The sequence below is a fragment of the Oreochromis niloticus genome, linkage group LG11 (assembly GCF_001858045.2).
Source record: "Oreochromis niloticus isolate F11D_XX linkage group LG11, O_niloticus_UMD_NMBU, whole genome shotgun sequence".
Classification (NCBI taxonomy): Eukaryota; Metazoa; Chordata; class Actinopteri; order Cichliformes; family Cichlidae; genus Oreochromis; species Oreochromis niloticus.
Window position 1 is genome coordinate 12,336,161 of NC_031976.2, and position 27,988 is coordinate 12,364,148.

General features: G+C 42.5%; 1 protein-coding gene and 1 long non-coding RNA gene across 6 annotated transcripts; one reads left to right on the top strand and one right to left on the bottom strand.

Moving 5' to 3' along the window:
- Positions 1-1,279: 1,279 nt before the first annotated feature.
- Positions 1,280-27,265, bottom strand: zhx2a (zinc fingers and homeoboxes 2a). Of its 5 annotated transcripts, XM_025911393.1 has the most exons (14): positions 26,837-27,265; positions 25,167-25,219; positions 12,627-13,113; positions 11,704-12,420; positions 10,774-10,986; positions 10,342-10,605; positions 9,991-10,206; positions 9,411-9,495; positions 7,844-8,029; positions 5,616-6,019; positions 4,194-4,440; positions 3,904-4,060; positions 3,440-3,559; positions 1,280-2,864 (listed from the first exon to the last, which is right to left on the bottom strand). In XM_025911393.1, exons 3-13 carry the CDS (start codon positions 12,723-12,725, stop codon positions 3,442-3,444), a joined length of 2,706 nt encoding a protein of 901 aa, XP_025767178.1. In that variant the 5' UTR covers positions 12,726-13,113; positions 25,167-25,219; positions 26,837-27,265; the 3' UTR covers positions 1,280-2,864; positions 3,440-3,441. The 5 variants fall into 5 exon arrangements, with proteins under 5 accessions (XP_025767178.1, XP_005450709.1, XP_005450710.1 ...); XM_005450652.4 differs by lacking the exon at positions 25,167-25,219; XM_005450653.4 differs by lacking the exons at positions 25,167-25,219; positions 26,837-27,265 and adding an exon at positions 25,983-26,808.
- On the top strand, positions 21,360-22,526 carry LOC112848186 (uncharacterized). Its single transcript, XR_003222150.1, has 2 exons — positions 21,360-22,030; positions 22,157-22,526. It is a non-coding gene; the product is annotated as an uncharacterized LOC112848186 (long non-coding RNA).
- Positions 27,266-27,988: the final 723 nt, after the last annotated feature.

Genomic DNA, 27,988 nt, shown 5'->3' on the forward strand with positions numbered 1-27,988 from the left:
GTAAAGTCAAAACTGTTTGTGCAAAAGTCTTGAATTCTTGATTTCTTTATATTTTGTTAGAAAAGTGGGTGCCGTGATTTATTACAATGTGCAAACATACATGGACATGCAGTATTTAAGGCCAAAAAAAAAGAAAAGAGTTGTACAGAGTAGACTTCAGGGATGGTTCTCCAGACTTCTTAAAAGGATGTTGAGGTGCGGGCTCTGGGGAGGCCAGTCCATAACTGATAGTGTTTCATTGTGTGGTTTTCTATCCAGGTGTGATTTTACTGCATTTGTCAGTGTTTTTGCGATCATTATGCTGTAAATGGAGCAGTTGCCAATCGGATGCTTTCCAGATGCTGTTACATGAGGATCAACGTACGTTTCTGTGGTCACAATTCCATCAATTCTGACAATATCTCCAAAACCACTGGCTGATACGCAGCTGCACCCCATGACAGAGCCTCCACCGTCCTTTACAGATGGCTGTAGACACTCACTGTTGTACCTCTCTCCTCAACTTCTCTGTACATCATGGCAATGAACAATTTGAACCAGCAATTTATTTCAAATTTGGATTCATCTCTCCATAAGAGATGTCATTTTGTGTAATTCTGCATCTCTCAACCTCGTCTGTTTCCCTATGAATGGCTTCTTGACAGCCATCCTTCCACGGAGACCATTTCTGATGAGGTTTCAGTGAACAGTAGATGGATCAACTGAAGCATGGTGAATACATGGTGCTAGGGCCAGCACCAAAACCTCATCCCAACTCTGCAGCATGGTGGAGAGAGCATAGTTTGGGGCTGTGGGCTTGATTTAAATTCTGTGGTATGACTTGATGAGGTTTGTTCAGTCAAAACACTCCAGAAATATTGACGTGAAACAGGTGTGTGTGGGTGGGGCATCTTTACACAAGCTACAGCTACAGACATATCATTTTTTCCCAGCCCACACAGTGATTGGCCAGTTCATATTAATGCAAACCAGTCAGTAAAGTCAGGCTGTTTGTAATTGTGACTTAGATGAAGATTAGACCACATTTTATGAGAACTGAATGCAGAAATCCTGCTAATGCCAAACCCTCACAAAAGGTCCTAAAACACTCTTCTTGAAACTTTGTAGTAAGCCATGTGGTCACTGTGCATTGCAGTACTTTATATTCCTACTTGTTTTGAGCAGAAGTGTTACATACTTAAGTAGGTGAAGAGCCTTAAGCAGTCTTCTTAAACCAGGATTTGAAGAAAGGCTTTTAATTTTGGCGTGTGTCATTTACACTGGAAGACCAAGGGAAGGCTTTATAGTTGGTTGTGTTTTTATTGAGTTACAGCAGACTGTAAGTAGAAAATGAAAATACAAGCTGTATTTCATACTAGCAAAAAAAAAAAAAACAAAAACAAAATTACAGTATCCCAGATACATAACTGAAAGTGAAACTAAAGCAGTAGCAGCAGCAGCAACAGACATTCAGCCAGCGCGCAGCCATACACCTGCTGTTAAACCGAGGGTTAACAGAACTTTCTTTGACTCCACAAATATTTAATATTTATTATTAAATATTCCTTTTAATCATTCTTGAAAATGAGTAAGAAAAAAAAAGTTGAAGTACATGCAAGTATTTCATGACAGCTTTGGGTGCTGTGACATTCCAAATGTCTGTCTGTACAGAAATCAGCTGAACCCGATACGGCTTTGATCAGAAGAACCTACGTAGACACCAGCAGTGTGCTCACAGATCACAGCTGAGCAAAGTGGATACCTGACACGGCTCAAATAAAGGAGCTTTGATTATTGTGTGCCATGCATTAAAAGGTTCTCAAAAATATGCTTTTGGCGTTTTCAGGCAAGTTTTTAAAAACACTGGACCGATAAGCTGAAATCCTCAGCCCGGCTGTGCTCTGCCCACTTCTGAGGCCGACGGGAAACATCTGATAAGAGAGCTGAAAAGGCAGCGCGGTGCGATCGAACAGACACTCCGCTCTCCGCTCAGTGGAGTTAATCAGGAACGTGAACATTCTGTACTGTTTCAGTGTCTTGGACATGCCTCGGGTTCTGACGCAGGAGCGAGCCGATGAGGAAAGATAACAGAGTTTAGGATGTACGGTGCGTTCATGCATCCACCCTAATGCGGTTAGTCTTGGTCTGTGGCTGTTTGTGTTCATTCTCTGGTCTCTCAGCGGTGAAGCTGTAGCTGTGTTCAGTTTGCCCGAAAGAAAAAACAAACAAAAAAAATACCATCACTCCTTCTACTTCCTTCTCTCTGGCACTTCTGAGTGATTTCCATCTTCTCTACTGTAATTCTACAGAGGGCGAGTTAAGGTGCAGGAGACAAGCAAAAAGTTACAAAAGTTCCTAACAATTTCCATTCAGGCGGCCATGACAATATCTATCACTACCACAGGGAAATATGCAAGTGCCATCAAAGTCTACTCATAATGAGTAGTGATTTTCAAAAAATACGTCTGATCTTCATCAAATGACAGACTATATCATACAGTTTGATCTCAAAGAACAAAACCAAACCGAACATTCCAGGTTTTGGGGACAACAGTCAGCCTTTTTCTTAAAAAAAAAAAAAAGCTTTCTCAGGAAAACTGTACAAACTCTAGTAATACAGAAAATATTTACAAGGCTCTTTTTTTTTTTTCTTAAAAAAACAAAACAAAAAAACAAAGAGAGCGAGCACTGTAGTAAGAGCAATGCATCAAGTCCAGCTTTGGCACTCCTCTAAATGTCAGGGTCTACGCTTCCATCAAGTGCTTTAACGGTGCAACTCCACAGTCCCCCAGGATGTTGGGATGACATCACAGGCAGACAATGACATCACTGCTTCCATGTTTGGTCATCTCATGGTGGTCGGTGACTCAGCAGTCAGTGATGTACTGTACAGAACCAGAGACAAAGCCTGAATCAATACTTGTGTTACAGTTCTTCCTTTCATGTTCAAATTAAATGTGTTTCATGTGCTTCCCCAGATTAGAATTCAATATTTTTATGACATTTTGCTGTTGTGGACATACAGTAGAAACAGAAATTTATTGTTATCTGCTCCCTTTGCTCTGCCTTCTTGTGACTGTAATGATTTGTGTGTGAGCATGTAGTCCATCTCCATGCTAATTGATGGTGTCTGCTATCTTTGTGAAGGACCAATCAGAGGTAATTGCGCACTAATAACTTCCTGGATAGCCGGAGGCTGCAGCTGTGGCATCTTAAAAAAGGAGCAGTTCACCATTTATTTAAGCCAAGCTTCACTTGGCATGAATAAATCTCTTAGCACCATCCATGTTCCCTATAGGCAGACATTCCTGCGAATGGTTTCAGAGGACTGAAACAGAGGCAGTGAGACACCATGAAACCTTTGTGGCAGACTAGGGGTACAATGCTTTCACACATCAGTCTTCTGTTTTTACTGCAACAGATTTAAACTCACACTACAAATTCACCCAGTTACACTCACCATCAACCAGTGACCCTCCCCGGTTGCTCCAAGGTCAGAATGTCCGTGTCAGTTGCCAACCTTTGTTTTTCCGCTCCTCCTTCACCATCCTCCCCCACAGCCAAGGTCACCTTTACCCACCTGGCAAGAAAGCAGATTGAAAGTTTGAACACAAACAGACTGCTTCTGGGAACTGGAAATAAAGAAAAGACTTTCTCTTTAAGCTTTGCACTCTAGATGTTTCTAAGAAATGCAGCATAAACCCCTCATGAAAATCAGTAGCTCGGCACCAACAGTTTAGAGTGTCCATATGATGTGGTATTTCTGGACTGCTGGAAAGGTATCTTAAAATAACTCCTCAGATAGGAGTTTTAAATAAATGAATAAAAATCAAATATTGGCAGCAAGTCTTTTTTTGGTCTGTATAACATGACTATAACAATAGAAGATAAAATATTTGCTTTCTTTGCCTCTTCTTCACTTACCTTCCTTTTTCAGTGGCATTTGAGCTGTTCTGGTCAGGCCTCGTTCGGCTCAGGTCGGTCACACCATCGGCCAGTCTGTCTGCCAACCGCTGGACTTTGTCCTGTTCTGACTGTTTGGACTGCTCTGGAGTAGACACTTTCTCAACAGCCTCGTCCACTGAACACAGAGATGTAGAATTTGGAAAATGAGCAAAAGAACCAACAAAACAAGCCAAAAAGTTTCAGACTCTACAAAAAAGAAAAGAAAGAAAGAAAGAAAAAGACACTACTCTATGTTCTCCAAAACTTACCTTTTACAGCCTTGACTTCCAAGGAAACGCACTCATTCTTCTCAGAACTCTGACCGTTCTGTTCCTGGCTTGCTTTCTGCTTCTCTGCAACACCTTGGAAACCTTCCATCCAGTCGAGAGTTTCGCCGTTCTTCAGTGCAGAACGGTGGTCCTTGAACCAGCGTACAATGTCAGTGCGTCCAAGACTTGTTTGCACCTCCAGCTGACTGTACTCCTCAGGAGACGGCCACTGGGTCCGACAAAACGTCTGTCAAGGCAAGCAACAAAGATATATATGGAATTTACAATTACAAAGGAAAAATGATGTTTTATTGGGCCTCTGTGCTCTTGCTTCAAGTTCAACAATTAGCAACTAATTAACTTCGAAGATTTTTCATACAAAATTAAATGACTTCTGACAAATGACATGTACAAATTTGTAAAAACTACCAACAACCAACCAAAAAGCCAACTTGCTCACCTGGAAGTAAAACATAAATATATTTTATAACATTATCCAAAATAAAGCATTTAAAATGACAACACATTTGATCCAGCCTGGATATAACACATGCTGTATTATTATAGTGCTGGCACACAGGAAATGATGTCAACGTCAATCACAGTATGTGCTTTGCTAAATTGTCACATGACCCTTTTCCACTAGAAAAAGGCAGCAGCTTTGACAAGCAGTGGTGAAATCAGCAGGTTACAGGTGCAAGGAGCTGTTTTGTAGAGGCAGTATTACTGCTTACACTCCTCACCTCGTGCCTACAGGACATCACCACTTGGATGACACTCAATCAGCTCAGTATCAGTGGCAATAAAAGTAAAGTTATTCTTATAAGATCAAAAGACTCACTTTCCAGAATAAAACCGTTTGTTATCTCTAGTGGATGGTTGTCACTCTAATCCCACACGAGTAACGTCTCGTGCTCAGCTTACGTCCACCTTTGTAACATTTCTAGACTTCGCCCTATTCTTTCTTTCTCAACACAGCACACAAGCCTTGGTTCATAGTCCAGTCAACTCATCTGGATTATTTTAATTGCCTTCTTTCTGACAGCAGGCATGTGCAGTGTATGTTAATGGTTATGCAATATGCTATTAGGTGTTTTAATGTGGAAGATTATATCTGAACAAAGTGCTGAATATATATGCATTTTATATGTGCAAATCTTTCTGTTCAAAATTTGCAGAGTACATAAAACTGATTATCTATTATCTTGCTACACAATCCTGTGTGTTGCAGAGTCAATCATGTAGCTTTTTCTATATGATAACCTTCCACAATCTTTCACTTCTTTAACATCTCACCAACTAACTTAAAATACCATTTCCTAAAATTAGGTAAAGATTAGTTCATGTTTAAACTCTGTTGCATATTCTAACACTCTGCCGTGTAATCAGCATAAATGGAAACGTGTCTTTATCAACTCTTACCTCCCTGAGGAGGGCGAGGGAGCGGCTGCTGATGGGAGCCGGGCTCGTGGAGGCTGACAGGATGGGAGGATGTGGAGAAGAGGAGCAGGATGACGTGAGGATGGGAGGAGATCCAGAGGAGGGATGGGTCGGAGGCCGAGGGGAGGAAGCGGCAAGCACAGGAGGGGAGGAAGACGAGGAGGAGGAAAGGACAGGTGGATGCGGAGATGAGCGGAGAGGCTTCCCGTCCTGCTCTCGATGAGAAGCCCCATTAAGCAGCACACCCGGACGCTCTATTCTGTCCTCCGTGTTCTTCGAAGCCATCGTGAGTAAAGTCTTCTCCATGTTGTCCCTCAGTGCCCTGCGCTCCGAAAACCAGCAGTCCACCTCTGTCTTGGACAACCTGGTCTCCTGGGCCAGCTGATCTGCAGGAGAACAATAAGAGTTCAATAGCTCACACAGTATTATTAATTTGGTTGTTTTGGGGTTTTTTTTAAACCTTGGAATTTGGTCTGTCTCTGGGGGTCTTAAAAAAATGGCCTCATTAAAAATATTCCTGCTATTCCTGCCAACCAGGCACCCACCAGAGACGAGCCCGTAGCTCCTCTGGGGTGGAAGGGAATTAAGTCGCATGCTGTGAACTAGTAAAATCAGAAGAAAATACTTTTTTCTTAAATAAATTTTAACATTTACATCCTAAATTTAGGACCTTGGGTAGAACATAACTAACTAGTTAGCTAATGGCCAACTTGTTCTCATCCACTTCACTTTTTAACGAGTACTTTAAAAGTTCTGTAATTCGCAACATTTTCTGACTTTAAAAAAAAGAGCGCTCTGTGAAGGCCAGCATGTGCATAATCTCCTGATCTCCAAGGCGACTAGCCTATGTCTCTGATCTGCACACATCAAAAATGTGGCTTCAGATGGTTTAACCACCAAGAAATAAAAGAAAAATTACAGTCATTACATGACATCAGCTTCTCAGCAAATTTAGAAAGTTTGCAGAAAACTTCTTCTGCTGAAGCCTTCAATGCTCAAATGCCTCCGTCCACTGCAAGATCCGTGATGTGCTGGGGCTGGTCTGGTGTTTTGCTGTGATGGGAAGGTTGAAGGTCATCTCCTGGCACTGGCCAGAGCGGGTTTGGTCCTGGATGGGGGACGGATCCACCCCAAGGATGGCATCCAACAGGTTCTGCCAGGTAGACGTATGGAAAAGCATTTTTCTTTTCAGGCCCAATCTGAGAGCTGTGGCTCTCCCTCTCTACCTTGGGTGGTATGGTTTGTTGTGGGATGTGGATCCATAGGGGCCTCTCCCTTCTCTTTCCCGTGGTCTGGCCACCTCAGTCATGGGGGTGGTGGAGACCAGGTGGGTACCTTGTGGGGCCGGGTCATACTGTGCCACTGCGGTTATGTCCCGGCACCCTGGTAGTGCCGGCTGGTGTCCTTCCTTTCCTGGGCTCTGTGTCTGTTCACTTTCTCTCGGCTCATGTGACCCTAGGGGCATCTCTGCTGCGTATCAACAGGAGCACCAAACAGTGGTGGAGAGCTTCCTGCATGTTTCTAGCTCACCACACCAACATGCCAATATCGACTATGGACTAATTTTCACTGTTGGTTTTGACCACTTGGTCAGGTCTTCATCACCACTTTCAGTTGAAATATTTAAACTCTGGTGATTCGGGTGACCTTGATCTTTATAACATAAATCCTTACTCCACCCATTAATGTTTCTTCTTGCTTCTTCATCTCTGCTTGAAAGTTTTGTTTCTGGGTTTCATTGATTTGTCATAAAAGATGCTAGCTAACTAAAATTTAAGTTCATCTTTCAACAAGGCCTGGTGAAGATCAAAAAAGGCTAATGAGGTATCAGAAGAACACAAGGTGACAGATGTCTCCACCTGTAACATGTCAGTTTGCTTCCCGTTTCATATACATGAGCAGGACACTTGCCAACACATTGCTGAAGCAACACATTTGTATCATTTTTGCTACATCCAGCTTTTCTGTGCAACCACTGGAGTTATTCATTACAAACTAGGGGTGTTGCAAGGCAGTGGGCTTGTTGGGCTTGGGCTTATCGTGATATACGTCACTGATGTTTGGGCAACACTGCCCGGCAAAATTTAAATGACAAGACGACTGTAAAACACTCCACCTTAACCCACAGCCTTGTTTTTTAAAAAAAATACTTTTTCTATCATGCACACAACTATTCCTCCCTGTGAGAGAGACTTTGCTGCAGGCTTTACCTAGCTCTGCCTCTGTTGGAGAGCTACTTTTCTGGAAACTCTCCTCCAGCGCCTTCAGCTGCCCCGACGACTTCCCCTTCACCCTCTCTAACAGTGGAAACTGGCTGGGGACCGCTTTCTTTACTGGGCCATCTTTAGGAAGTGGTGTTACCTCTGCTTTGACCAGCACAGGTGGAGGAGGAACACCTTCAAGTACGACAGAAAGAAATATTTACGGACCAAAACATGCTAGGATATTCTTCTAACACAACACATGCAAATATTATTTCTGGATGATACGGCACAATGCTTAGAAACTATCCTTAAAGGCCAGTGGAACCCCGGCGTACGAAGACCCCATTTAACGAAAAATTCAAGTTATGAAGGCACTTAACGGCAATATTTTTGCCCGTGGTACGACAAAATGCCCGTGTAACGAAATCCGTTTGCGAGAAGCGTTTCGCTGTTCCACGTGAAAGACGTATTGTTGTTGCAGTGTGCTATTTCGTGTGCTTTTCGTTTGCAATTAGCCTATCGTTCATTCATAATGGGGCCGGCATAAGGTATAAATATGAGCGAGTTTAAAAAAATGTTTTAAAAATATCATTGCACAGTGTACATACGTACATTAATTAACGTAAATGTAAGTTTTACTTTTAATGTTTAGAATTAAATTCCATAATGTCATGTACACGTACGTATGTATGCATGCATACATATGCTTTCTTCAGCCTCCACCAAGAACTTCGTCTTCAGCCAGCATCACCTCACTCAAAAGGCGATGGAAAAAGGTGCTTCGACTTACGAAAATGTTGACTTACGAAAAACCCTCTGGAACGAATTAATTTCGTAAGTCGGGGTTCCACCGTATAATTTTCTAATTATGGTGATCTAGCCATTGAAATCCACCTTTAAGTACTAAACCTACTTGTTGCACATAGAGAAAAATGTAGTTCTCTGGCCAAAGAGAGGCAGTTTGTAATAATGTGTCTCTTAGCAGATTAGTATCCAGTTTTCAAGATATCATTTTCAAATTCTGTTGAATGGTAGATATTAATAGAAACTCGAGCTAATTTAATTTAGGTGAAAATCAGGTCAAGGTCACACCAAATGTGAAAAATGAAATCAGACACTGCAAAATAAAGATATAATCGTGTAATTTTTTTTATTGCTTATAAAGATAATAAAATACACTATTTTAGTAGGCAATGCTTCAAGCTCATGAGGGGTCATATGAATTAGGAAAAAGCATTAGTTTCCACCTGATCATCTTCAAACTTTAAAGCAATGTATTAGTCACTGGAGTGCATAAGCACTTTGAGCTCTTTAAAACACCCCCCCATACAAAATTATGACTTCACAATGACTGAAAAAGATTAAAATACTACACTAAATTTAAATGCTGACATCAGCACAAATAATCTATGAAAACAATACAGAGGTCAATATTAAGGATTCCCAAAACACAGACTGACGTCAGTATGTTGTAATAAAAACATCATAAAACATAAGTTTTAGTACAGCCATTCCCTTCAGTGCTCTTGTTTTTCACATGTTTCCTTATTGCAGCACTAAACATGTCACATACCTTTGAGATTGAGGAGTCTTTGCTCACTGAACCACTTCTTTATCTCTCCTCTGGATAACCCGGTGGTCTCTATCAGCCTGTAAATCTACCACATGACAAGATACATCAAAGTAATAAGTACAGTAATTTTCCCCTCAACTGCATGTTTGGAAATGGACATGTATACAGCAGGGATATAGGATATGGAATATGGAACTGCCAGGAAAGACCAAAGAGGACTACCTCGGACTACCCCACTTTTCAGTTATTTATTTGTAAAAAAAAATGTTTGGAATCATGTATGATTTTCATTCCACTTCTCACGTGTACACCACTTTGTATTGGTCTTTCACGTGGAATTCCAATAAAACTGATTCATGTTTGTGGCTGTAATGTGACAAAATGTGGGAAAGTTCAAGGGGGCCGAATACTTTTGCAAGCCACTGTAGATCCACTGTGGCAACAACTAAAAGGAGCAGCCAAGAGAAGAAGAAAAAAAAAGAACCAACTGGCTGTTTGGGAAAACAAAACTAGAAAATACAAGCAGTGATACCTATTCATGGTAGCACAAAAAAAACTTTTCTCACTCACTTATTCTTACCTCATCTTCCTCAGGGAAAGGGCACTGTGTGTAACTGGACCTCAGCACAGACAGCTGCTCTGACGTTTTATTGGGGTCAACGGTGAAACTCAGCACTTTAGGTGATGCCAGCTTGGATGTGGCCATCGGGGCAGAGATGGTCTGAATGATGGAGGGCCGTTTACTCTCTGTAGCAACCGCAGGAGAGGCTAAGGGTCGTTTGAGCGACTGCGCCACCTGCAGTAATCATAAAAGAACATTTTACATGCTCAAACCTAAGGCGAGTTAAAGCAGTTAGGTCAAAGGCAAACTTTACCCCTCCCCCGCTTCTGCTGCCTTAAAGAATGCCATTTTCTACCTAGAGTTTTGTACCTGGTTAGCCACTGTGAGTGCCAGTGGTGCACAAGTAACAGTAGAGCCATTGGCTACAGGAGTCAGCACAAGGCTGGTCTGTCCCAGGAGCTGACAGGGCAGGGACTGCAGGACAGAGGCTGCTGGCTGCATGGGTTTGGAGGGCGTGCTTGAGGTGGACTGGTTGGTAGAGGATTGGGAGTTGAGCTGAGGAGTAACCACGGTGAAAGTCTGAGGCACGGAGGATATCGTACCATTGAACATTTTCTTCCTGGCTTCTTCCACCTGTCATTGAAAAACAGACATGTTATACATGTCCCGCAACTTGGTACATTTAGTGACTGCAAATTAATTAGAGGTGCATTAAATACAGTTATTATTTATATTATGTTTTGTTTTTATGTTTATTGTGAAAAACCGGGACACAACTAAAAAAATAAACAATTCTCCTACCTCCTCAGGTGACCAGCTGATACCCTGTTTGAGCCGCTGCGTGGTGAACCAGACTTTGATCTGCTCCTCTGGATGTTTTGATGCTGCGGTGAGCCACGAGAGCTCAGCCTGTGTTGGGTAGGGGAACTTGTTGAAGGACGAGATCAACGTCAGGTTGTCGTCCAGTGTGGGGTTGTATTTGGTTGTGTTGAGGGGCACTGCAATCTTCGGCACCTAAAAAAAACAAAGAAAAAAAAATTTAAACTACCTAGAACCACATGACTGTCACAAGTGCTTTTTAAAGGCATGTCATTTTCTAATGAATAACCTAGGAAGGTTCCTGATATCTGGTACCAGTTTTACACTACACTAATATTTCCTCCAGTTGCCTCAAGGTGCAACAATGCAACAATCAGATGACCTGCTAAGAGTAAGCACCTGGTGACAGTTTGAAGGAAAAAACTCTTAAGAAGAAACCTGCAGAAAACGTAATTCGCCATGTAAGCTATTCTGCGTTTATGGACTGCAGATGAAGATCGTGTTTTTTGCATGACTAGCTATGCAATGATAAACTGCACAAAATAAACACTTATCCATTCAAATGTCACAAAATGACACTGGTTCATTGAGTGCATGATTGTAACAGCAAAATCTGCCAACCTTTGTATGGTTCTAGCAATATCACTCTAACATCTATCCACTAAATATGGAGCTAAACCCAAGAATTAGAGTTAGCATAGTTAGCACAAATTCTTCAGGAGAAAAAGCTAGCCAGGCTACTAAGCTAACTAATAATTATATTAGATCTTATATAATTTAAAACAATCACTGTATTAAAAAAAAAATGCTTCAAAATAAAGGTTTTAAATGTGAACAGAAGTTAGTTGTTTCGACTCATGTCCAGCTAAAGCTAAGCTAATTCCTGCTTACTTTTCCTCCACTTTTTCCTACCTGGGTATAGTTTAGAGGCCGCTGCAGGGAAGGCATGATGTGAGAAAGGCCGTCTGCTTTAAGGAGAGTCGACTCCGGGATGATGACCGTACCATTCACATTGACAGCTGTGATTGGTTTCTTGGTGAGATCCGCAGTTATTTTTCCCAACTGGGAGTCTGTCCGTTTGTTATCCGATGTCATTATTTTTGGTTTACCGATTTTGACTGTGGTGGGTTTGCTCAGTGGCACAGTGCCGAGTTCGTCCCCTTTGGCAGAAATGGCACCAGAAGTGTTGTAAATGACAGCGTTGTTGCTGCACCCCTCTATCGTCTGTTCTAAGATTGTCTGGTTGTTCATTTTTATGCGTTTAAATTTAAAGTTGCTCTCTCCTGGGTGACACCTCTCGTTGTGTTCTGTCAGGGTGTCAAACTTTTTTGTGTTGAAGTTGCAGACAGCACACAGGTACAGGGGGTTAAGGATGACATTTGGGTGGTTTGCATCTACGTGTTCTTTGAAAGTATTCAGATTCTGGGTAGAAAAGGGGCAGTATTTGCACTCATATCCCCCCTGCTGTCTGCGCTGAGGCTTAGAAACGTCTGGTGGCTCAGCTGCTGGTTTGTCAGGAGCCAAAGGAGGGTCAGAGGCCTTTTCCATTACATCCAAGTCCATGGATTGCTCAGGTTGTGTTGAACTGCTATCCATAGGCACCCCTTGGGTATGGTTCTCTGTTGTTGTCTGGCAGGAGAAGGTACAACAGAATTAAATTTTTAAATCTGGACATATCAATTTATCAGCTGAATCGTGCCCACTGAACTCCAAACAAATCTAATTCTTCCTCCCAACAATTATTCAAATATGGATTACTAAAAGTAATTCAACTAAGCATGCCATTTTCTTTTTTTTAAGACACTGAAAACCCACATGCTGTTGGCAGAGCCTACCTCCATGTTCTGAGAGTCCTCTGCTTCATCATCCATCTCCACCATTGTCTGCTCTGGTCGGATCATACAGGGAGTGGAGGCCTTGCGTCGACTGGACATGGTGGTGGATGGGTTTGTCCCGGTGCTTGTGTTTGGCCAGGGATGCTATAAAGGAGGCTATGGCTGAAGTTCCAGGATGCAGGACTTGTATGCAAAGATAGTCTTAAGGTGCTGAAGTGCAGTCAGGAGGACTGCCTACTAGAGGAATACAGATATAGATCCCGAGGTAGCAAGGACCGGACAACTTGTGAGACTGAGATCAGAAGCCAAGGAGTCTGAGGAACACTCAACCCCCAGAGTAAAATTATTGGCTCAAGGAAGGAGGAGGACAGTAGGCGGTAAAAGTCTGGCAGAGATGGGACTCCTGTAGTGTCATGTAGGCTGGGCACACTGACAGTGTCAGCTCCAGTGCTGGCTGACCTCCTCGAACTGCATGATAGGACGCTACCTAGATGGCAGAAAGTAGAGAAAAAGCAGTGTAATTTTTATATATGTTTAAAAACAAAAAAAGGAGATTTTTTTCCCCTTTTCCTTGCATGTACTCTACCTCCTAAAACACATCTATGACACCATGATAACTTTAAAGACAAGGAAATCAAAGCTGAACTAGAATGACATATTGGTATGGAGATAGCAGCATGTTACAGTTATATCAGTAAGGCATGTGTGGTCTAATGTGTCTACATAAAACGCAGGCAATATATGAATAACATGAGTCATACCAGCTTTTCACAGGAATGATTTTAAAGAATTACACCAATATATAAAATATGTTGGGCTCTAAAATAAAAAACAAATGTTTTTTTCAATAATGTACAATATACGCAATGCACCACAAATTAAGAACCATAAACACTCTCAAAAGATCAGTTCCCTTTTAACAGCAAAAACATGGGTAGAAGAAACGTGAAAATTCTTGAGTTAGCACCAAACTGACCCATTTAAGGAAAACCCATGTAGAGCTGCAGCACACCACTGTCCAAAGGAGGTAAAGCCAACTGCTGGGCAGTGAGCAAAAATGGCTCAAAATAAAAAAGGTGGCTGACACATAAGCACAGCAGAAAGCTTACAGGTGGTCAGTGCAATACAAAGCTGACCCTCAAAAGACTTTGGGAAACAGAAAAATCCAACAGTGCTTTGGACTTTTCTGGCCAACTACCTTTTAGAAGCTAGGTGAAGTAAACTAGAGGAGCAAACATTACTGTACACTGGAAGACTGATGCATAACTCTGTACTTCTTCATTTTAATTCACATACTGCCAAGTTCAAAAACCGCTGGGAACGCAACACGCATGTTACATATTAAAAAAAAACCTCAAACAAACAAACAACCAACCAAACAAACAAACAGATGATCACCTATGAGCAAACACGTGGCAATGGTGGAGAGAAAGACGACTTCCATTTAACAGGAAGATACCATTCAGAGGGGTGCAGCTGCAACTGGCATGAGGGTTAAGGGATCAAGGGACATTTAAAATCCCACATTGAGTCTTGATGAATGAAATATTCAAGTTGAAATCCTTTACTTCTAATTTTTAGAGCACCATAATCATTTTTTTCTTCGTTCAACTGCTTCCTTTAAAAGAGGATGAAAATCTTATTATTTCTGATCTGCATATTTGATTTGGCAAATATGTTGTACCAGATGCCCTTCCTGATGCAACCCTCTAATTTACCAGCAGTACACTGGCTCGTGACCTCCTGTGGGTGGGTTGTCTATACTGTAATTTGGATTAATTATTCACTGATCAGAAACATCTTCCTGTGTGTGGCTAATGAAAATGAATATTGGATCAAACAGCAATTCTCTGAAATGACAACTGAATAAATACAGATATGTGGCAAATTAAAAGAAAATCCAAGATATTATACATTACACCCGTGTTATATTTCCTGCAACGGTCTCATTCGGTTCAAGGGAAGTAAATTTTGTCATAGGAGGGCTCTCTGTCCATGGGGTTTGTAGCTCCCTGTGTTTAGTCTACAAAAGAGCAAAAACCTGGTTTTGTTAGGTGTTGGCCCAGCATCAATTCTGCCTCAAGACTCTGGACAGTTTGGGACCAGTGGACCCAAACAATGCCAGTAAAATGCCACCTATAACAGTATGACTGGATCCCCTCACTACAGGAGCTCACGAGTCCAGTTCTTCAATCTGTCACTCAAGCAACATTTATTTAAATTGCAGAGTTTTATCCTTCAACACAACCCTGCTATTATTACAGTCTGTCAGTTTCACTTGGCCTTCATAAGTGGCAGATATATTCAACTAGATGAGATGATTTTTATTTTAAGTTCCACAACAGTGCTCCAGTGTTGTCTATTTATGTAGAGTAAAACTTTTAATCATCACACTTTCATCACTGTGACTCGACAACACAGCCAGTATGCAAATATATGCAGCTGACAGGTCTGCTGCTGTAAGACAAGTTGTCCTGAGAAATATTGACTAATCATTCATAAATCAGATTGTGCTGCCAAGCGTGAACAGAGTGAGAAACCAGAGATAAAGCAGCTTCTGATCCAAATCTTTTAAAGCCGCGAGCTTCTTTATTTGAGTTTTGTGGAAATGAGAACTTCATAAAGTAGCAGCAGTTACAAAAAGCTGAAGGAGTGCGAGAGTAGGAAACTTTTCTTGGGTAATATTGTACTGAGTAGGGAGAGAGAGGAAAAAGAAAAGCTTATCTGACTGAAAAAGTCTATTGATATTCTGGAGGCCTCGCGCTGAAGCTTCATACTCATATCCACATGAGTAAAAATCAAATGAGTCGATGCAGCAGCGGTGCTCTTCTATCAACCCGAGTAAGCACAGAGGACGAGAAAACCTCTTCCAAATATAAATCCCATGTATACAACACCATTTAAATATTTCATACTTCTATTTGCTCAGAAGCATTACATGGCAATTTAATCTGGACAGAAGAACTCAAACACAGACGATAAGTAGTACGATTGTACGATGCAGGGCAGAGCAAGAGCAACAAAGTGACTTCAGGGTAATCCATCAGCTGCAAATATTAGGCCTGAACTTTGCGATCATGCGAGTCTCACATACTTTTCCTGGATCTCTCCATCAGCTGCACATTAATCAAAAGGCGCGATTCCCCTTCAACACGCCATCATTTGCAAGTCCACTCATTGTCCCGAGATATCTCATCCCCTCAAACAACCCACTGAGGCATCATTAAAATGCAGACTCATTACCATGGTGTCGCTATAGCAACTGTGGAGCTGTAGTCAAGTGGCTGCTACATCCTGACAGAGGCTGTATATACACACACACCACCCAACTGTGTTTGGTGCTTTTAGAGACAAAAACTAAAATAAATTTCAGGCTCAGTGTTTTGACAGGTGGATGCTGGATCCATACACTGGCACATTTCTTGTATAGTTTTCTGAGCCATTGCGGAAGGTCAAGGTACAGTCAGCGGGAAGGGAAAAAAAGAAAACCTACTTTCCAGAATACTGACTTCAAGGCATGAGCAGCACTTAGAAGAGAGTTCTCAGTCTTTTCAACATCCAAAAGCAAAGTGAGGAAACTTACAGCGTATGGCAGGCAGAGTCTGTACACTACTATGTAAATATGGAGCTATAGTATGCCATGTTATTTCTGGCCGTTTAACAAAGAGAAATACTATGCCTGAGCTCATTTACCAAAACGGATATAAAAATGGTACTGCAGTGCTGTTTTTGGCTCAGTTTAAAACCTCCTTGGGATGCTTTTTATGTGGGAAAAAAACATTTGAGCCCTCAAGAGCACCACTTACCATCAGTGTCTCTCACTGGCCTTGCCCAAAATCCAGTACTGTAGCACACATCTGGTAGGGCAGAATAGGAGATGCATCTGTCAGCTGCATCTGAAGAGCCACTTCATATGACCCACTGAACCAGTGCCGCCTCACTGCTGCCTACACGGCCTTGAATGCATTTTTTGGATTTCTGCAGTTAGGTGATTCAGGCACAACAGAGCAGGGGGAGCGCTGAGCTTAACCCACACAAGCAGGGTGGATGCAAGTTAAACGCTTCCGTTTACGCAACATCTGTATTTGTATGCTATAGCAATTTCTATGCGCCTCAACAATGACTCAGTGCTTTAAAGCCCGTTGCTCTCAAAGCTGCTCCAAGCTTCTCAAAAATTTTCTCCAAGTCACTGAATGACATCAGGAGGAGTTTGCATTATAAGTCAGTACTACTGAGTCACTGGTTTTATTTAAAAAAAAAAAAAAAAAAAAAAAAAACACACCGTGAACAAGTTAGATTCTGAGCAGTGTCTGAGTCAGATAGAGGACCATCATATTACACAATATAAACACAGACCGCACTGCAGTCTGATTTGTTGCAGTCAAGTTAAACATGTGCGTGGACTGTCTCAAACAAAGAGAAAAGCCTGTGTAAATACTGGTGAACACTGAGGAAACACTGGCACAGACATCCTCTTCCTCTCTCTACTCTGTCATTTTCAGCAGAGGAGGGAGGGGTTGCACTCCCGCTGCCTTGGCTGGCTACTTGGGAGCCCCATATCCAATGATGGAAAAGAGAAGTGCGATTAACAGCCAGGCTGCTGAAAAAATGTCTAGGTTTATCTAAATACCTTAATAAACTTTTTAATGGATACTCTAAAGTCTCATGCATTTAAAAAAAAAAAGAAAAGGGTATATGTATATATTATCAGGTGTCCTTGAAAAGAATATGAGGCCTTTGCAGAATGATTACTTGGCTCTAAACACCTCAGCTGCAGAGCTGAACGAAATGTGAACTAGTTGGCTGTCTGAGCTTTCGCCATGGCAACTTTCACTTCATACCAAAAATGTTAATCAACTGTGTACTCCGTACTCAAACTTGGCTACGTCCACTACCCAGGTGAAACCTTCAGTCTCCCACCTGTTTGTTAGTGTGTCTAACCTCATCAGCCAGTCAGCGTCTGTGTGCAGAGTGAGCTCCGAGCTGGAGCCACAAACTCCCGACTGTCTGGATGCTCATTAAACTTGTATGAATACTCAGCCTGGCAGCCCCCTTGCCTGCCTGCCTGCCTGCCTGCCGTCTGTCTGTCTGCACTTTCCCGTTGTCTAGCTGTCTGTCTGCTTGGTGCATTATATTAGTGGAGTCTTTCTGAAGAAGCAACATTTTAATGCTGCCAGGCAGCGAATACATTTATCATCCCAGGCAGTAATCAGTGTAAGATACACACTGGCATACATACTGAGGAGGACACAGGGGAAATCAATACAAACCCTGCATACCACTGAGCCTGTCTAATGTATGAAGACAGACATCATGATTTAATATGACAGAAACATAACAGTGCTATAAGGCGGGACATCTATCCAAGCAGTAGCGAGAAGGAAACGACAGTGAGCAGATGAGTCACAGCAGCTCTCTCAACTCAACTCCTATTTCTGGACGTCATTAACATAATCTCAAAGTGGGGTAAAGGATAAAAGTGTCTCAAAGGCTAGACTTTTGGTCAAGCAGGGCAGCCTTCTGTCGCACAAAAACACCTATCAGGAGTATAAAGCCCACGTGCCAGCTTGTCACTACCTATTAAACTGCTAATCATTTATAGCAATGCTTCATTTTTCTAGAAGTGAGCATTTTTAATGGATAACTTAGAAAAACTGCAATGAATCGAAGTTATAAAGCAAAAACTGATCTGGTGTCTCTTGCAAGACCACACTGGGTGTGAAATGTGAAATGGTTAGTGTTGACTCATTGCTCTATACAACCTGAACTAAGATTGAGCTAAACAGCTGGTGGATTTCATTGTTAGCAGAGGAGCAAATAAAACTGAGGAAATTGATGTTGTAACACATAGTACCAGAGTTTTCAGGCATCCAGTCACAAAGGCACATGAATGGCAACCTCTGCGGTTACCGCACTTGAAGCCATGCATGAAGTACAATCCAACCGGGCACACTGAAGCTCTAAAATAACAAGCAGAGGACAAGAAGGCGGCAGAGAAAACAAAAAACTGCAACTGCACCGACTGTAAGAGTGACACGACTTTGCTGATACTTTAACAAAGGGGGAAAAAAAAGACTCCAGGGCTCAATCACACATCTTCTACCACTAAAACGTATTGCACGCACTCCTCTTTTGGCTTTGCTGTATGGGGCGTGCTCCTCTCTCCCTGTCTTGTTTTGAGAGTTTTCCCTCCTGACTGCTTGTTCCAAGAGTCAGCCACTGCAGTGAGGAGGACAATGCGTACGTCTCACTTGTGTGGTTGAGGAGAAGCACCGTCGCCATTAACACAACATGTCCCAGTTGGGGGGTGTGTGTGCGTATGTGTGGGGAGGGGAGAAGAGCAGAATTTCGGACCGTCGCAGAATTAATTTAAATCTCATCACGCGGCTCCTCTAGAGCAAAGCGAAGTACTGCACTGTGTTTGAGGGCTTGGTATGTTCTGCATAGCAACAGAGCAGTGCTACTTTTGCTGGGCTGGTATGAAGACTAATGATGAAAATTGTGATTCTGCCAAAAGGGAATGTGGCCCATCCTATGCTTCTTAAATGGCATTTTATTGTTACATGTGCCATCTTGGAGTTGTGATTAATATAGTGGTACAAGGACTACTTCTTTCAAACCTACCTGCCCTACTGTAATCTCTAAGCCACTAAAGTTGATGGGACTGAGCAGGACTTTTCTTTACTATCACAGATCAAGTCACCAAATCCTAATATCCTGACAGAAAACTAGCCTCATCATCCCTGCGGTGACCTCATTTCAAGTTGCCTATGCAGTATACAGGAAACGCTGTCCAGCAGGCTACACTGCATTTGATCATGAATCCAGTCCTCCATTTACTCTTGTTCTCACATTAAAACAATGCACACGCACACACACACACACCTGTCTCTTCATTGAACACACACAAGAGCACCGTCTCTCACACACACAAAAGGGCAAGCTATAAAAATATCCAAGTGTCACCCACTCTGCGCCCGATGGTTGTGTTACTATGGTAACACTGTAACCAACAGAAAATGTGCGCGAGTGTGTGCTTGCATCCAAGAGCAGAGATGCTGCAGAGGTCAATCAGTGTCACGACAGCTGCGATGTGAATAATCCAACTCAACATTGATTTTTTTTTTTTTTTTTTAAAAGAGAGAAGAAGTCTTTGTAAGGGGTGGGGCTTGATCCTAAAAACAAAAACATTTGTATGGCATTTAGTACCACAGCCCACATTACTGGACTCTTGTGGGATGCATCTTAAACATACGAGTCACACTATGGTGGGCTATCCTAGGTTTTGTGTTGCCTGAAGTGTGACAGAAACTGACTTGTAGCCAACACTATTGTGCAACACGTCCACAGTCACAACTTACATGTGGGCAGCTATTGCCACTAGGATCTGCTTGAGACCCTAGTCCAGGGGAGAGTCACTGTAATAATGTAAATTCCACTTGCATCATATTTGCCATTAGCTAACTTTGCTCGCAGAGCAGCCTGGTGTTTAAGCTTTGCTGACATGACCGAGATGTACAGCTGTGTACAGCTGTGTAGTAACGTTTCACCTGTCATTTTATAGGACTGTTGTTATTATAACATATGTTATAACAATTGTGATGAACACTGGTTGATAGGGGCCCCCTGGCTACCCAAATGATGAGGGCCAAAATGTCATTGAGCACTCATTTGACACAGCAACTACAAGAAGTAAGGAATTGATAGCAGATGTGGTGTTGGGTAACCACAAGTGAAAAAAAAGAAAAAACTAAAATCTCTCATTAACATTTTTTTTTGTTTAGGCGAATTGGTTCTGTGTTCCTCTTTGCACCCTACTCATCCACTGCGACCACGCCCACCCCAGCTGTGCACTCTTTTTTTTCACTCTCCCTTCAGATAAAACTCTTGTACTCTACACACTTTTAAAAGCTTAAACGACTTGCCAAACCTTACTATATTAGGCTTTTCCCACCCCTCAGGGAAGGGTAAAATGTGCTTATTCGGTTATATTTAGGGCAGAAATTAAGTAGGGCAAAGGTCAAATCAGGTCAACAACAGAACATGAGAGGGATTTTCAAAGCTTTAGTCCAAAGTTTACCCCAAGTGAAATTGCACTGTAGTGTAATGCGGTGTGATGTTTGCATACAGTATGTCCTCAATATGCAGAGCGCACTCTGCCTCCACGTCTCTAAACTACCTTTCAATGGAGTGTTTCATGTTTGCCACGAGCCTCAGTGAGCAGTCAATGCTCTGTGCGGATGGATTTCCCACCTGTCAATCTCTGCCTTCCCTGCAGTGGGTGTGGCTTATGTAGTGAACGATCTCCAGCCTTTTCCCATTGGAGTCGGCTGTGCAGAAGGGGTGTGTCTGAGCGTTTCCACTGGCTGACGTGGTGCAGTGCAGAAAGCCTTTTAGAAAGCTCTCTCTTCTCCGAGCACCCTCTCCCCCCCTCTCCCTTTCCCTTAAACTTGAAATTCTTGAGGACACAGTCTGATGGTAGCAGGGAAGCCAGTGTGTACACATGCTCAGGCACAAATGGCCTACATGACTGTGTGCAGGAAGATACAAAAAAAAAAGAAAGTTAACCACCACCACATGGAAGTTAAAGCTGAGTTCAGATTTCACCAGTTGATTTGTTCAGCATGACTTATTTTGAGTTTGACCCCGATGCAGAAGCTGTGAGAAACAAGACCACTGGCTGGTGGATGATGTACACAGGAGAGTAAAATCCTTACACATGGAAAAAAAAAAAAAATGCTATTCACCAATAGGCTTAAATAATTATCAATGTGGCAATTAAGCAGTGAGCGCTTTAATAAAATACAATGATCCACTGCTTATAAAATGACTGACTGCAGATATTAATGGTGGGTTCCAGTGTACACAGTTTTCTCCCACACGTACACACACCCACCTATCTTGCAGTCTCAATGCTAGACTGTCTCTTGTTTCTCTCTCACACCGCTTAGACATTCTGACTCTAGTGTCTCCTTTCTTTTCTTTGTCACCGGTTTTCTCCTCGACACCCTTCATTCAGTTTGAATTTCCAGCATTGTAAACGTACATTCAGTTCCTTATCCGTGACCCCCCCTTCCCCCATTCGGCGATAAGATTTTCAAGAGAACTAGTGGGCGACACCATATCAAGTGATCCATTAAGAAATGGGGATTGCCTTAGTGGAAACGTAAAACTGTCAGCGGTTAAGAACGCTGTGACCTTTTGTGTGCTTTACCTGGAAATGTTTCTGCTGTGGGGGAAGATTTCAAGGAATTCAGCTAGGTCCTGAGCTGACGAATGGCAGCTCTTTCATGCTGAAATATCGACTTGATGCTAATATGGAGAATTACTTTTACAGGTTAAAATGCGTGTGAGGCTCAAGTCTCCATTGGCTCTAGTTGTCCTTCTGCATCACTTTCAGTACAGTAAGTGCTATCCAACATCTCCTTGTGTACCAAGCTCAGACATCACACGTAGTCTCTAATACAAGTGTTGATTTCTTGTTTTTCTTCCAAGTGTCCCTAAGTAACTCCTCTTCTCTGCCTCTCCAGTTGTCTCCTCACATCCTCCCTCTCAGCCCCACCTACAGGTGATGAGCTCATCTCTGTGGTTGCCTTAGTCACCTAACAACACGTCTGAGAAGCCGGCGGAAGCGCAGCGGAGAGGACCTGAACTGAGAAAACACTGGAACAAAGCACAGCGTAGATGCTGGTGATGTCAGTACTGTGCCAAGCTGAGCACGACAGGCCGTGATGACAGCAACAACCTCCATCCTCCAACCCGTGATGACTCATTCCAGTGTTTCACCAAGAGAATGGACAGCCATTATAGGACTTACAGTTTGATGTGGAAATGTGATGTGTGGTCAGGAAATGCATTCCTGATTAGTACAAAAGAAAAAAAAAAAAAAAAAAAAAAAAACTGTTAAAAACCCACGACAGGTCTGCTAGCCTCTAAAAACAGCAGCCATATATTGTGGAATAGAAGCGTGAGCTAAAGAGAAACAAAAATGTGTGACCATAAATTGATGTTTGTGCACTCACATGCAGTTTATATTATTTCTATCCAGATGCATAAACCTGGAGGGGGAAAAAAAAAACAAGCAACGCGGGTTCATGGTTCACTGTTAACATACGGCTGTAAAAATCAAGCGGACGCCCATCGAGCTACTAAGCGTGCATTATGGCAATGACCCCTTTTAACACAAATTTCCCATCATTACACCCCCCAAATTGTCACTATAAATTGAACACGATCTGTGATGTTATCGTGCTTCAGATTATTGTTGTTTGAGTTAAACAAAATACAACAATCTGCCTGTGGTTAATGTGGAAACCTGTTGCTTACTTCAAATGCTAACAATAGCAGAAAGGAAAGTACATTTTAAAAGTACACATTATATATAGTACTGTGTAAAAGTCTTGAGCCACCAGAGGATATTTTGTAGGCATCTAACTCAAGATATGAACAAGTATTGTGTCCAAATATAACAGAAATAACCCATTTTAATAGGTTTCTTTTGTTACTAGCAGCCTGCCACAGAAACATTCTGTCCTTCCTTTAGTTGAATTTACAAAAAAATAAATAAATTCTTAAAAATATGCCAAAGATAAAAGAGGTGTAAAATAACATTTTTGCACCAACAAGGTGATTCCCAAAGAGCTATTAGCCAAAAATGTGGCATGTCTCTCCATGGTGTGTAGCGTTCTGTTGGAGGATAAAAGAAGTGGCAGGCCTAACATCCAGGACAGCAAATGTAATACGTAATGAAATGCAGAGATGCGTCTGACCCTTCAGCTGATCCATCTACTGTTTACTGAAGTCTCATCAGGAATGGTCTTAGTGAAAGGGTGGCTGTCAAGAAGCCATACTTAAGGAAGGGAAACAGAGAAAAGGCTGAGGTATGACAAATTACACAAGAGCTGGACTGGAAAGAGAAAAGCAATCTGAAAACTGAGGAAAGTTCAATCTGATCAAATCTGTTATATAATCCTAAAGTCATTCTCTGCCTTTAAGGATGCTTAGACCCCTGAAAAAAACTCAAGCTGATCTACCTGCTGCCTATCCACTTTCATTTATCAAATAAAAAAAAAGAAAAAACAAACAAACCAAATTTCTCAATTAAAAAAAAAAAAAAAACCCACCACCAACAACAAAAACCCCAACTGCTCAACTGTTAGTCTTCTGCTCCATATTAGTTTATTTGCACTCTGACAGTCTCACAAGATTGCTAGCATGATTGGCACATACAACATCTGTGCCAATCCTGATGACTGTCAACAATGAGATATCACACGTCCTCTCTACAAGTCACATTTGACTAGACTGCACTCAATTCATTGTCAGAATACAATAACAGTGTTGAAAGATTAAAAGCTAGTTTGGTTGCAACGTGTGTGTAATTTTATTTTAAATAAACAAAATATCAGGCTTTAACGCCTTGACTTTTCCCGCTGTAAACGCACCTTTTGGCTTTGCTTTGATTTGCAACAGCTTGTGTACAGGCTGTCGGGAGTGAATCAAACAGAAAGATCTTTTTGTTTTCATTCAGTTCCTCGGTTATAATTTGACACCAATTCTTGATGCTCTGATTTTTTTCCCCCTCTTTATTTGAATAACTGTGACAGACTGAGTCTTGTTCATTTTCCACCATCTGACTAGAGCAAACGAATAAAACGCCTCTAGGAACAAATAGAGCGGCTCACTTCCCAGCTGGATGTTTTGGCTGTGACATTCGCAGGGGTCACAGTACATTGAGAAAGACTTTATAGTTGAGCAGGCTAGAAGGGGGGAATACATAAAAATCAGCTTTTAAACAAGAGCAGATTTGTTTTTATGGAAGTTCTTTAAAAACTATCGCAGCACAACGCTTTAATAAATAAACCCAATGAGTGTCTGTTTGCTAAAATTCTCCACAGTGTTGTGATGGTGGACCAATGGCTGATGCGTTGGATGAGGTAGGACACCGACATCTGTGCATTTCGCTAATCCCTAGAGCTATACCAAGAACATCATCCATAAAAAAAAAAATAAATTAAAAAAATTAAACTGCGTTTCTCAAGGGATTAAACACATCTGCCAAACTGTAAAAACAAATCAGTAATGTTGTCCCATATACCTGACTTTGGATGGCAATAGGGATTTTACTGGCTTTTAACAGTGTTTGTTGAGCAAATTTGGTTTCTTATTAATTTTGGCAGCAACGCTCCCCACACCATTCTGCAATAAAACACGGCTACGCAACTACGATTAAAAAAAAGAAAAGAAAAAACGAAATGTGATTGTGTACTTTTAATCCAGAAAAGAAGGCATCCGCTTTGATTGTTCAGCTACCAATAAAAACGATCCGGCTGTCATTTCAAATTACATAACATCTTCTCTGATTTTGGCAGATCACAAGTGGAAAACCACGCGAAGAACAAAAACACAAGCCAAATGTCTCTTCACACAGAAAGAGCAAGGGTGCGTGGCTTAGTGAGCGGAGCCAAGTTTATACCCAGAGGAATCGCTGGTAACGCGGCTGACAGGAGGGTTAACTGCACTGTGATCAAAATCACTTACATCTTTAACACAAGAGGGGAGGAGGGGAGGAATCGCTGTTGATCAGAGAAAGCCTAGAAACACAAAACATCAGGTCACCGTAGAGCTGAGGGAATAGCGTGAAATGAACAACACATTTTAAAAATTTACACCAGATAGTCAACTGTGGGAATGTTTTTTTTTGTTTGTTTTTTTTTTAAACCAACTAGTTTTTTCACTTGTAGGGAGTGACCATGCTGACTGTACACTACTGTATATGCACTTTTAATTATTATAGACAGTATTTGCAGTGTGGCTTTGTTTTTAATCTGCGCACTGATAATCAAACCACAAGTGCCACTGGCAGTTGCTGCAGACTGCTGTAACTGAATGTCACCATTAATTTTCCTTATTACTCACACACACACACACACACACACACACGTCTGTTTTTTGGTAAATAAGAACGTTTAACAGTCACCCACAGAAATGATTTTTCCCATGTGCTGCATGGAAAATAATAATGATGACTGCCCACATGAATGAAGCTAACAGAGCCAACGACACTGCATTTTACTGCATAGCTGGTAAAGAAACTTAGTGCCAGACTGAGGTATCACACAACTGTCTTTAGGTTGAGTTTAGCTCTCCTAAAGCACCTCAAATGTTCATAATGAGTATTTATCCAGCAATAAAGATGACAGAGCGAGATCTGTATGCACTGTTATGTGTAAAAATAAATAAATAACTATTAGTATAGGAAACATCCTAAACGTATTACTGGGCAATGTGTTAACATTCGTGTTTGGGCATTGTGTCACCTCAGTGTGTACACGCAGGTTACCTCCAAAAACGTACTGGTGGATGTAGAGCACTGACCCCAGCTGAGTGCTACAGAGGCTGCTCACAGTTTGGGCCACGGGCCTCATGACCGAACTTCATATTATTAATAAAAGAACCACGCCTGGCTTTTACAGCAGTTTCAGACCCACTGCAACAGCACTGCCTGCCTGCAGTAAGAACCGCGGTCTCGGGAGGGGAGGAGGCATCACCAGGGGTAACGTTACGCCTACATCGCAGAGACGCACGAATCAAAGTCTATAAACAACGTCGGACTCCAAAAGTTACACTCAAACCTCAGCACGCCTGAATGCGAGCTGGTGCACGCCGCTGGTAAGGAGTCCCAACGGTTGTTTCCTCTGGCCAGCCCAAAAACGTGACAGAGGGGCGCAGGGAGGGAAAAAAAATACTCTCCCCAAATGTTCCCCCTCTCGCCATCGACGTAACAACATGTCGGCAAAGGACGGCCATGTTTTGCTGGTTATGTCGACACGGGGAGGAGGAAAAGTAGGCACGATGTTCCTCCCGTCTGCCTTCCCCCGCCACGGTCACACAACACACCGAACACAAACTTGAAACGCGGAGGGGGCGAAAACGTCCAATTAAGAAGTTGTCGGGAAACGTTGCGAGAGCACGCAGGTGGAAACGGCAGGGGCAGGCAAAGTTCACGCGGCCAGACAAGTTAAAATATTTATCCAGAGGCGCGTGGGTGTTTGGGGAACCACGCGAAACCTGAACGAGCCGCGAGAGGGGCGCAAACAAACAACTACACGCAGTTTTAACTTGAGAGACTTTTCGAGGGGGGAGCCGTGGGGAGAGGGAGGGAGATGAGGGAGAAAAAAAACACGAAGAAGAGTTTCTCAATTTCTTACCTGCCCACCGTTTTGGCGCGACGCTCAGGTAGTGCGGTACAATCCCAGAGCCGCTGGAGAGCCGACAAACACGCCAAATCTGTTTCAAACACTCTCTCGGCGGCTCGATAACCGAGCAGACAACAGGCGACAGGAAAGAAAAAATTGGCGATCACAAGGAGGATCTACGCCAAAAGCCACATGATCGCCGACGTCAGAGTACGTATTTGCATGCCGTACCGAAGCGCCGGTGCCCGTCCACAGCGGGTCCATGGTGTTACGGCCGTGAAAAGTTTAACGGCAGGCCGGAGAAAGTGAAACAACTCTCCGGGAGCACGACAGGAGTACTGGTGTCTCCATGAAGCAGGCCCGCTGCTCCAAAAATGAATGAACCGCGTCTTGTTGCCGTCAAGTTGCCCCCCGTGCTGATGCCTGCCTCTCTGCTCAGAGCTAATTGAATATTTAAGCAGCTCAGGGGGTGGGTTTTTGCTCCCCTCAAAGTCCCGCCCTCCGCCTGTTACCACGCCCACTCCAGTATCTCCCTGTATGCAACGTGCATGTGATGTGAGGTGTGGAGCTGCTGCAGTGCCTTCTCAGCTGGAGGCTGTCCTGCATTATGCAGAGGGGAATCCTGTATTCACCTCTGCCTCTGCAACACACTTACATCTGGATCCAAGAAGGTTACTCTGAGGTCAGCTCATACTGAGGAGTTTGTGTTGGTAAATTCTGCCCTGAGGTGACACATGCAGACCAGCTCCCACACAACAGTGACCTCCACTGGATCCACTTTAGAACTGATATTGACCTTGGATTATCCACGCATGTGTCATTCATGTTTTCTAACTGCATACTGATGGATTCAGGATAAATATTATAAAGCCCTGATTCTCTCTGGTATTCACAAAAGTCAGTGTCCAGAAATATTCGACAATCAGAGATCAGTGGAGGTTAGGTAGGCCAGGCTTGGTGGTTACAGAGCAATGACCCTGGAGTTTTCATTGTTTGGCTTAGACACATGAGCAGGATTTGTGCCACTGCAAAGCTTGTTGTTGATGTGGAGACACTGTGAAGAGATTGATGAAGAATGGAATAGAATAGAATAGAATAGAATAGGCCTTTATTGTCATTGTACATGTACAACGAAATTGTGGGTGCTTCACACCAATAAACTAT

What these genes read in the sequence shown, in the direction of transcription:
- zhx2a (XM_005450652.4), bottom strand. Translation starts at nt 12,725, where the DNA reads ATGTCCAGTCGACGCAAGGCCTCCACTCCCTGTATGATCCGACCAGAG. An exon ending in GGCCTCTAAACTATACCCAG is followed by an intron (nt 10,987 to 11,703) that starts GTAGGAAAAAGT and finishes TGTTTTTTTTAG; the next exon opens with GTGCCGAAGATTGCAGTGCC. An exon ending in CACTCACAGTGGCTAACCAG is followed by an intron (nt 10,207 to 10,341) that starts GTACAAAACTCT and finishes TGATTACTGCAG; the next exon opens with GTGGCGCAGTCGCTCAAACG.